The following is an 11,919-nucleotide window of genomic DNA, read 5'->3' on the forward strand; positions in this document are numbered from 1 at the left end:
CTGCGGAGAAGCACTGCCCCCACCCCCCTTTTTATGGATGAAGATATTGAGGTTAAGCGATTTTCTCAGGGTTACAAAGAGACCTAGCAGCAATGAAGGAATGAGAACTAGCAGTTGAACCTTCTGGAGGATGAATAGATTGAGTTTCTGAGCAGCCTGGCTATTATACTGCAAAGAGGCCATGCAGACGCCCGGCTGAATGTGCAAAGAAACCGCGTCGTCCGGGAAATGAAAAGGGAGGCTGCGAGGATAGCATTTTGCTTCTTATTAATGACAGAGGCAATTGTCTCAAGTTGGAAAGAGAGGCCCTTTAGAGACAGAGCCTTTTAGAGAGAGGACAAACGGCAGGGCCCTCAATTTGGGACCCCTCCTCAATGAGACCCTTGTTGTCCATCCACTTACAGACAGTGCTGCAGAGGAAGCTGGCCTCCAGATGGGAGACGTGGTGCTGGCTGTCAATGGCACGGAGGTCACCAGCGTGGAGCATGCAGAAGCTGTGCACCTTGCCAGGAAAGGTAGGTGGGCCAGCCCCCAGCTCACAGCTCACCCGAAGTCTCAGAGAGCTTGGCTACACCGGGCATTCCAACACGGGAGGGCCCCTGCACCCTGGGTGCAAATGCACTTCTCCCCAGAAGCTCCCCTTAGCACCTTGCTTCTCATCAGCTCCTAGGAACTAAACCATGTCTCTGCCCCGCGTTCCTTCTGGATCCACAGCCAGCTACGTGGAGCCAGGAAATGGCCTCAAAAATGTGCTCTCTTACAGAAATGTGTTCCTAAACTCCTTGCCATGAAAAACTCAACGCAATGGCGTTCTCAGTACAAGAACCCTTTACTACGTCTCCTCCTTTCTTCCTCCTGTCCTCTCTCCCTGCCTTGCCTCTTGGTTCCTTCCTCTCTTCCTTTTCCTTTCCTTTTCCTTTCTTTCCATCGGTTTTGATGTTAAGAGCCTTGGGGGTTTTAATGTTAAAAGAGAGAGAGGAAGAAAGAAATCACAAATCTTCAGCTCCTACAGATGCTCCTCGGGCCACTGGAGGCCTGCCTTTAAAGCAAGCCTGCCCCAGATGGAGCCCGCAAGGGAACAATGATAACGCATGCCCCTGCCTACCCTTGAACCCACTTAGATTTTGTGGAAAGGTTAAAACTGTCTTCCTCTCTGTAGAACAAATTTCTGTCTTTGGCACCACGTGACAAATCCTTATCTCCCCGCCAGACTTCCAAATACACAACCGGTAAATGCTGTGTTCCATCAAGGGACTATTTGGTGAGGTGTCCTAATCCCGGCCTCCCAAAGGCTGCACACATATCTCCATGCTCCTGAAATGTATTCTTGGACTAATTGGGGTATAAACATTCGTGCATTAGGGCCACACGTGCCCTAAGTATACCTTGCTGAACACTAGGTCTTGCTTGTCCTTTCTCATGCTGCCATCACGCTGAGGGTTAGCACAGCGAGAGCCTTCTTGAGTGGAGACCGGGCAAGAAAATCACTAACATTTCTTGTCTCCTGATAAGTTATTCTGTACCTTTTTGATGTAGAATTTAGCTGAGGTTTTGGCTGCCCTGTAGGACTTGTCCTGTGCTGGGTGCACCAGAATCCAAGGACACTATCAGTGAGCATGTGCAGCAACTACCTCTAAGTGCTACCTACATATTTATCCTAGGAGCCGCAGAGATAAGAAATCGAGATAATGTGGTAGCGATTTTACCAATGAATTGGAAGCATCTCCTATAATAAGGAGATTTGACACCTTACTTCTGAATCTGGCTGTTCCTTAGGTTCCTTCTCACAACTAATTATTTTTCAAAAAAAATTTTTTTTAGTTAAATAAAACCTGATTTTAGGAATATTTCAACTCTTAGGTCTTCTTTTATTTTTGCCCAAGAAGCTTAACGTTCTTGGTAATATTGAACCATTCAGCCTCACTCTGTGAGTTAATGGAACGCAGAAAGCATCTCTAAAACTTAAACAGAGGACTTTTCGATTTCCCAAAGATGATAATCCTAGAGAAGAGCTAAACTCAGCACCCTCGCTCCTGCTAGGCCTGGCGGTTATTTGTAAGATGGCTCTGTCAGCTGTTATAACCGGGGTCACACCGTGCCTTGTTGGGCGGTTTGGCCTCCCTACCCCAAGAAGAGCCTGATCCACAGGGAACCTCCCTGCATCTTTGCCAAACCCCCTCAAACACAGCAGTGGAGATGCCTCAGAAGCAGAAAGGTGGATGGTCGGTCTGAGACACTATGGTAAGGACAGTCAGAGACTTGTAGGGAAAACAAGTCCATTTCATACCTGTGTGTGTTCAGGAGATGGGAAGTGCGACCAGTAGCAGAAGACAGCTCAACACCTCCTGCAGGGAATCGCTGAGGGACAGCTTCTTTTCTCCCCGGCGTGGTGCTGGGCAGCCAAGACCAAACCACTGAAGGCCAGGCAACTGGCAACACCTGTTCCTCATAGTCAGTGGGAAACAACCCAGCTGGATCAAGGACTTGATCACTTCTTCCTCAGGCTTAACCTCTACCACTCATTGATTATAACACAGCTCTTAATTGAGAAATAATAAAAACCAAAAAAGATGCAGATAAACAAAATAGAAAATAATAAAAAGAAAAGAGGAAAAATTTTAAATAATAAAATACTACCTTGAACAACTATATAACAGGAAATGTGAAAACTAGGTAAGTAAAGACATTTTCCAAAAGTAATTAAGGTGCCAAAATTAGTGCAATAATAAATAGAAACTTGGCATAGACTGCAATAAAGATATTTGTAGAGCAAACAAAAAAGACCACCTGACTTTTCTCCCATTTCCACCCCTACTCCATCCTCCATTCATAAGCGCAAGATGCCAGTCACTTTTATGGATGAAGTGTTTCCAACTTTCAAGAGCAAATAATCCATATTCCAGAGTTTTTTCAGGACATAGGAAAAAGTGATGCTTCTCAGCTCATTTTATGAGGCTACTATAATCTTGATTCCAGAACAAGATAGGTATAGTATGAAAAATAAAAAAAAAAATATGTCCATTTTACATGTGTATAGATGCACAAAACCGAAGAAAAATTGTAGCTACTTGAATAAAACTGTTTATCAAAATTACATATAAGACATCATAATGAAGTAGGATTTATCCCTAAATAAGAATGGCTTTCTAAGAAAATATTTTGGTACAAATCATCACGTTAATGAATGAAAGAAAAAAAAATTGCATGACTTTTTCAATAGAAAAGTCAGTAATAAAGTTTAGTACAAGTATATGTATTTTAAATTCCATAAATAGTAGGAATAGAAGTTTCTTTTCATAACTTGATAAAGGTTATCTACCAAAAATCTTACCACAAAAAGTAAAAAGTATGTAAAGTATATACAATAACAACAAAACATTTAATAGAGAAACTTCAAGCAGATTTCTTTTGGGATTGAAAAGAATAATGGCAGTTTTAACAACTTCTGTTTACCATGATATCTAAGGTCCTGACTTATTCAATAACACGAGAAAGAAAAATAAAGGTCAATGGTCTTGGAAGGAAAGAGATAAAGCTGTTATTATTTGCAGATTATCTGATCATAACAAAATCAATAGACCAACGCTTAGAACTAATTAGAGCAACATCGACCAAATTGAGGTTTCCTTGTAAAAATCAGTAGTGTTCTTCTACACCAGTCATAACCAAAAAGAAAATAAAAGGAAACTAATATATGATTAATAATGGCAGCAAAACCACCAGGTAGGAAAGAATTAATCCAACCCAGAACACACAAGAGCTTCATAAAAAAAAATCTTTACGACTCAATCAAAGTACATAAAAGAAGACTTAAATAACTGAAGATATATAGTATCTTCATGGGTGGAAGAACTTTATAAAGATCTCAATTCCCCCAAATTAATCTAAATACTCAATAATTTTTCAATAAAATTTTATTAAAAATGTTTGAGTAGCTCGTCAAACTTATCCTCAGATTTATGTGGAAGGATAACTGTCTACAAGTAGCTAGATCATTTATGAATGGGGCTCGCCACGACAAAGGAACGTTTCATACCAGATATTAAGGTATATTGTAAAACCATAATAATAAGTAATAAAAAGAGTGGCACTCACAGCAATAGACCAGTGGAATGGAGTGGATTAGAAAGCTCAGAAACACACTCAAATATTTATTAAAACTTGATGTAAGAAAAAGTAGCACCACGACGAGGAGGAGGCAAAATTTTTACTACACCATTTTTACAGAGAACCACAAATTGGATGGATTGACGTCCGTACGTTATGCTTCATATTCTATACCACATACAAAAGTGGACCTCAGATGTATTAAAGACCTCATTTTTTAAGTTATAAACATAATGTCAATACAGGAAACTAGGAGAATAACTTTGTTGGTGAGCAGAGAAACTCAGTGAACAACAGGATGACACTTTAGATCCACCAGACTGGGGGGCAGCAGGGTGGGGGGTGGATAGGAATCTGATTATCGCCAGCTTTGGTGAGGATATGAGGAAATGAGAATCCCCATGTACTCTTGCTGTGCTATTGGATCTCAGAGAGCAGTCTGGCAACGTCTAGTAAAGCGCCTATAAATCCTTTGTCCTGGCAATTGCTCTTCTGCAGATAGAAGCCCAAAGAAACTGCTGAGATGACATACACAAGGACGTTCATCGCAGTGTTCTGTGTGACAGAATTGTCAGAGGCAGTCAGAGCGACCATCACCAGGGCAGTGGGTAAACAAGCCAACAACGGATGCATACTCCACACTTCTGTGCCTCGCTTTGAAACAACATACAAGATGTACATTTAGCCAGCAACATGGGTAGAGCCTAAAAGACATGGTTTAGAGTAAAAAAGAGAGAGACAGACAGAGACAGAAATAGAATGAGATCTTAGCATAATACCATTTATGTGGAATAAAAAGACAAACACAAAGGAGTGTATCCGAGGCCCTTATATCAAACATGTTCTGTGCGTGCCCCGTTGTGGGGAGCAGACCGTGTGCGGGGAATTAGGAATAGAGGCAGGAAATAAAGTGAAACAAAACAAAAGGGGTCTGTGCTCCAAGCACAACTGCATGCAACGACCTGAGTGTGACGATGGGCTCGGCCGTCTGCAGCCAGGTTCATGAACAACGGGCAAAGGGCCTCCTACAGGGCACCCACCCACACACGGTTTCAGCTCCACGCACGCTCTACGATTTATAGGCAGTAATGGTGAAGGGAGGCCAAAACAAAAAACAAAACAGGACTGCTGAGAGGCAGTGGGGCTGTGAGAATATATGTGACCATGAAACTAAAAAAAAAAAAAAAAAAAAAAAAGAAGAGAAAGGGAAAGAAATGAGGGGAATAATTTAATTTTTATGTAGTGCTTTCCACATTCAATTTTAGCAAGCATGTAAATTGGTCAGGGTATTTCTGGGATGTGTAGAATTTGAAACAAGCCGTTGGGAGGAAGCGGGTGGCGGGGAGGTTCTCTTTAGGAGAGAAGTCACCAACTTGTTGAAGAAAGCAATAATCACCAAGCAACAAATGGAGCCTCTTGTTAAATCCATAGAATACATAGAGGTGTTGAAAAACATAGCCAAAAAAGAAAAAAAAAAGAAAAATATAGCCAAGCAGAGTCTAACAAGAATAACAAGTAAACACGAGGTTGTTCAAAAACCTAAGTGTTTCTGCTTGCCTCTTGTACCTGTTTGCACAAACTTCTTAAAAGTCTTCTTTTTTTTTTTTTTTTACTGCTATTTCTGTACAGTTTCATTCTTAGGTATTTTAAACTTTGGTAAAAATCTTGTGACAGTGCAGGTTGCTACTTTGCTAATTTAGATGTATAAACATCCAATCACTTCCCTTAAAACATTAAATCTGAAATCTAGCTTTCTGTCAAACTCAGACTCACCCAAGAAACTCTTAAATATGAAGTTCCTGGCGGTGGCCTGCACCTCTGATATTTGAAGGAGCGCTCCCCGGTGATTCCCTCGCAGCAAGCCCAGCCTGAGTGCTGAGCTCAGCATCTCGGAGGCATGGCCAAGAGGTGATAGCTGGAGGATTCCAAGTCTATTTTGGGGGCAGCTTTTATCCTGTCTCCCTAGACTAGCATTAGAAAGGGGATCTACCGTATGCTGCAAGCTCAAGTTCTCAGTGATCCTATTGAAATAACAGTCCTGTGCAACAACAACAACATCAAATAATATATTAATATCGGGATCCCTGGGTGGCGCAGCGGTTTGGCGCCTGCCTTTGGCCTAGGGCGCGATCCCGGAGATCCGGAATCGAATCCCACGTCCGGCTCCCAGTGCATGGAGCCTGCTTCTCCCTCTGCCTGTGTCTCTGCCTCTCTCTCTCTCTCTCTCTCTGACTATCATAAATAAATAAAAAATTAAAAAAAATAATAATATATTAATATCCATGACATTGCAGACCATGGAATAACACAAAATTAAAATAATCAAATAATAATCCTCTTCAAGAATACGAACCACACACTCCTGTACAAATTACCTCAATTTTGCTGCTGGGAAAACCAAGATTTAAGAAAGTGTTCGGGATCACAATGGGAAGTAACACTAGCTCCATGGGAGTCCCTGTTTGGTGAAGTCCCTCATCCCCCGTCCTCCCCCACCCCCAACCCAACCCGTTGAGCTCTTGCAGGGCCAGTTACTTGCAGGCTAAAATAGGAGATTTAATCATGGAAGGAAAATGCTGCAAAGAAAGAGGAAAGGAAAACAATGAAGCTCAATCAACCTGGGAGCCCTTTGGGCCTGTGGGGCTCCTTTGTTGTCACCAAGAGCAGCTCGACTCAAAGCCCAGTGCAGGAGTCTGGGACCTGGGCAGCTGACCAGGGGCCGGCCCCCCACGCAGCCTCAGGGGCCGCACACGTCTTGCACATTTTTCCTCGGCGCCTGTGAGGGTGGTGGAGTTTGTCTGACAGCAGAGGTGCGACTCTGACACAGTATAAGATTGGTGGCATAATAAGAAGACAGTGATCCAGAGAGAAAGTGTGAATTAGAAAGAGAAATCGTTTTGCTCTCTCCTGTAGCTGTAAATAACCTGGCCCACAACTCCCAACTTCCCAAACTCCAGGCCAAAGTGCCAAGGGAAGAAGAGTTTGCTGGAGGGGGGCTTGTCCGGTCAAGGACGACGTCATCTCCAAAGAACTGTATTTGCTAGACGTGGATTTTTCAACCTTGTTCATCACGGCAAACGGTGCTCTGGACTCTCCCTGCAGGCCATTGGGTCTTCCCCCTTCCCAAAACGCCAGCAAGATTTCTGGGCAGCCCAGCAGAGAGAGGCAACGGCTGGGTGTTTCCCTTCTCCAAGGTGGGGAGACACTCAGAGACATAAGTAAGGGGGGGGGGGGCAAGCTAATCATCTTGTTGTTGCAAACTATTGTGGTTGAGAAAGAAAGCAGAGTGGGGAAACTGGATCGTAGTCAAGGGAGGGAAGGGAAGCGTAGTGGTCGGTGACCAGGACCGGGCTGGTGAGCAGAGCCTCTTGGCAACTGAGAGATGCCTGGCCACTTGGTCCTGAAATTATGGTCCAACATCCAGAGAGAACTTGCAGCAAACATGGGCTCTCAGGACTCAGCCCAGACCTACTGACTGAAGGCAGCAATTTCATAAATGCACCAGGTGATTTGCATCTACATTTGTTTGAGAAGCACCAAATTAGGAACTTTCCATGTTCTTCGATCCCAGTAAATTGATAAGTAGTAAAACCAAAAGGGTTTGCTTGTACTTTGTCAATAGTCCTTTTAACACACACACACACACACACACACACACACACACACTTCAATGACTATATAAATAATCTAATTTGGAAATAATATAAAAAATAATAATCTAAAGTCTATCATACCCAGGGGCTCATAGCCCCTCAAAGAATATAAACCCCCCATCGCACAGCAGCTGCTTGGAAATCGGCAACTCCCTGTGTATCAGGATCATGTCCTAACTCTGAATGTGAAAGACTTTCCTTTAATATGATGACGCCGCGCTGCAGCAGGACCATCTGTATCCCCGCCCCAGAGAGAATTTTCTGGTGAACCAAGTTATGTTTACGGCCAGCTGAAACTCAAGCTTCCCCTGATCAGTATCAGAGAAACCCATATGCAGTCTGTGTAAGCAAGAGGAAAATGACCTCAGGGGGCAGCCCGCTGCAGCAGTACATAAATAAATTGGCAGATGTGTCAACTATGCATATGAGTCCACAGTGCAGTTCTTCGGGGACTAAAGTCCAAAGACAAAGACGTTTGTGGGTTGCCGGTCAATCTGGAGCATTTCTTCTAATTTCTCTGGATGTGTTTTTGACAGGAGCTTAAGGGCAGTTCAATAAATTAAAATGTATTTACATGGCAATGAAGAATTATCTTGACACACAGAGTTATTTAATTACCAAGGTGCATTGCGTGCTGCTAAAGTTAAGACTGTGTCAGCCTTTCTGGGACAAATCTTTATTTTCAGGGCCATGTGGCTCAGCCAGGAATGATCCCCTGGGTTGGAGCTTGTCATTTATATAAGAGGAGTCTCCTCACTGACCCCCATTTCCATAGACAGCTCTAAACAGATCGGTAATCTCAATGTCAGACATCATGATGAAGTCAGCGCTGCTAAGGCCAAATGTCCCCCTTCAGGGATGTGGCCTCCCTCCCAGAGGAATTGTAAATGAAGTCATACCCCATTTGCAGTCTTCAAAGCATGTCAGGGTTGCTGTCTGTCTGAGTGACATTCAGAGAATTTTCTTGAGGTATCAAGAGGTAGGCGTATGATGAAAGTCTGTTTCCATGCTGGCAGCATCAAAGCACGATTGGTAACTGGTGACCTCATATTATTAGGGACAGGGACAGTTCCCCCCACAGCTATGCACCATAGTGATCATAGAGGAAAGGTGGCACCTCTGAGGTCTAGGCCCCAAGGAAGTCACTCTGAGAAAGAGGACAGGTACCTGGAAGCTCAGGGTCAAACCCTCAGCACGAAGTTGGATAGGAAAGAAAGAGAGGGTGCAAACCTTTCTGCCTCAGCTTTCCTAGAATTTGTCTACTTCTGAATTCCTAATAAATTTTGATCAGAAATAATACGGGCAGCCCATCTATTAGCATGGTTTAGATCCTCCCTTTAGCTAACCCAAGTCAAGGAGGATAATTATCTTGAAGGAACATGAGATAGCAAAGCCAAACACCACCCACCTTCCTTCGTCAGATGTAAATCAAAGTATGTTAAAGATTTAGCTTGACATCATGACAGACAGTGAGAACGAACAGACATGAGTCCTCCCGCCTGAGAAGCTCACAAGACCAAATGGTTGAATATGAAAGGAAGAGCCAGGAACCTTGGCTCCCACATCCAGGTCAGCCCCATCTGAGTTATGGGTCAAAGAGGTCACATTACCTCCCCAGTTTTCATTTTCCTCATCCACACGAGGGACTGAATCCCTGAGGAACTCTCCCTCATTCGTTCCACCTGTAGGATTCTATTTCGTGCTTTCCATTTGCGTGAACAATAACCCCCTTTCCACCCGTTCCTTCTGAAAAGCCACAGCCTCTCCCAGTTGATGGTAAGATTTTCAGCCACGGAACTATCCCAAATTCGTTTCTGTAGGTCCGGACATCTTGACCCTCGTGGTGGGATCTGACATCAGTCGCTGTCCCAATACTCCTTGGCCCACCTGCCGCGGCTACCTCCATAAGAGGACTCACTCGGGCTTTGTGAAGGGTTGGAGGAAGAGGTGGTTTGTGCTGAAGCATGACGGCTGCCTCCACTATTACAGACACAAGAAGGTAAACTGGGGGTAAGAATAAGAAACCCTGGGAAGTGCCGTCAGCCCGTTCCCGAAGTCTTGTCTTACGAGGTACCATGTTGTAGGAGTCTGGACACAGTGTTCTCTCCTGTGACTTTTAAAGTACTTTTCCTTCTTCAGAGGTACAGAGAATTGTAATTTATTTTCTCTGCTGCTGCATAAATCAAGGCTGGCATAAGTTTCTATCTCGTTTATTCCTATTTTCAGATCCTCTGTGAAAATTTCCTTATCAAAGCCAAGAAAATAAGAACCAAACTGCATACCTAGTACCCTAGAGAAATCAAAGTAGGCGAAGGCAAAGTGCAGCTAACATCTCGCTGGACCGCAGTGCCTGAGCACTGTTCCCTAGGTTACGGGGATTGATGTTAGCAAGGCTTCTGAAGCCTCCGAGAAGCTGCCTGGAGTACCTTGTTTCATTTCCCAGATTTCATTAAAGCAGCAATTTCTAACTCTAGGAGAAGGTTGGAATATTTAGAGGAGTATGCAGATCCAATCCTCCTCCCAGATGTTTCTCATCCAGCAGGCCTGGGATGGGGCCTGGGCCCATGGAGCTGGGGAAGGCACCTTGAGGGATTCCGGGGTGCACTTCAGACTGCTAACCCAGGGGTCACGTCCTGTCTGTGGAAGTGTTTTCCTAGCCCTGTGCAATATGGCGTTTAATTTCCGTAACCAGATGCAAACATCATAAAATCCAGAGATTTCCCACAGAAATCCTGATTTCCAACTTCTCTTGAAAAAAATCCCTAGCAAACAAGTTGATGGGAGCTGAATAGCAACTCCCTCCTCTAGGAGCGTGGAAGCTGTCTGGTTCAAGAGAGCGTTCACTCCTTCCCACTGTCTTCTGCTCTTTTGGCTTCACTCTGAACCACAGGTGCAACCTACCTCTAATAATGTAAAAAAACAGGAATTTTGGTTGTTTCCCTTATATAGGACACGAGCTCTTTCTGCCTTTATTTTACATTGCCCTAGTATCTTAAGGTCAAGCTGCTGCTTTTTTTCTTTTTGTATTTTATATATATGTATGTATAAGAGTATATATATACTCTTTATACATTTAAATATAATATATATATATTTAAAACCTTATTCCTTTCTGGATAGAGGAAAGGAATTTATCAATAAAGAGATCAGTACCTTTTTTTTTTTTTTTTTTCAAAAAATGAGGCATAATGTTGCCTATTGTAGCATGGCCAAGAATCTTCTTTCCCTAGACTGTGAATCACTTATTTGTGACAATCACGAAGAGGTGTCTGTCTTTTGTAGGAATGTGAGCCTCTGCCACTTTGAAAAAACTTTGTCTCCCTCCAGTGCAGGAAAATAGGATTCTCTGTAAGCAGGGATGAGAAATGATGGTCCGGCCTTGTTCTCTCTGTTCTGACTGTGAAAGTGAAACAGACCAGAAGCTTCTAACCTGGGTATGCTTCAGAAGCCCCTGAAGGATTTTCCAAAGTACATGCAAAAACAGTCTCTTTCCCCCATACCCCCTAAAGGGGTCCTGGAAACCGTATGGTCTTTTTTAAGCTTTTTCAAGGTAATTCTCATGGAACTGAGAATTTCCATGGCTAGTCCCATGGCAAAGTGTGTTCCCATCTAGAGTCAAAGGGCAAAAATAAAAACAATAATGCAAGCTTACCAGTTTATCTTTGATGGGATAGTCCTTTATCCTGAGTAGGTGTCCTTTCCACCTCTCAGTGATAATTTTTGTTTCCTCTCGTGCAATAGTGACAAAACAATGCTAGTTTTTCTCTCATGGCTTCTCTCAGCAAAACAAATACATAAAGCGACTTATGTCAGGTACCCTATATTTTAAGGTTCCTGGTTCTTGAAATTCAGAATGGCTCCTGGATCCAGGGCTTTACGTCTGGATTTGCCAGGTGGCAGTCTCGGGACTGGTGCTGCCTGCAGATGTTATGTTTGGCTTGCACAGTGTTTTTATAAATTTTTTAATTAAATGCATTCAGGTGAAGCATGTGCTGTCCAATTTGCCATAATCCCTACTACTCCTCATTTCCTTACACTGAGCCCAGTTATTTGAATTACCCAGTAGGCCCTATAAGGATTTGAGTGCACGAATCCTGGGGTAGAATTTATGTGGAAAATTACAAGTGTGGCGGTATCATGGTTAAAATTAAGATAGTTT

General features: G+C 43.3%; 1 protein-coding gene across 1 annotated transcript in view; it reads left to right on the plus strand.

Annotated features, from left to right (window-relative positions):
* The window catches only part of LOC140611915 (uncharacterized), a 100,581-nt gene that overhangs the window by 40,248 nt on the left and 48,414 nt on the right, over positions 1-11,919 (plus strand). Inside the window, exons 6-7 of the mRNA XM_072789024.1 lie at positions 405-515; positions 9,581-9,759. Coding sequence (XP_072645125.1) covers positions 405-515; positions 9,581-9,759 — 290 coding nt within the window. The remainder of the gene's footprint in view (positions 1-404; positions 516-9,580; positions 9,760-11,919) is intronic.

Source organism: Canis lupus, chromosome 2, assembly GCF_048164855.1.
Source record: "Canis lupus baileyi chromosome 2, mCanLup2.hap1, whole genome shotgun sequence".
Taxonomy (NCBI): domain Eukaryota; kingdom Metazoa; phylum Chordata; class Mammalia; order Carnivora; family Canidae; genus Canis; species Canis lupus.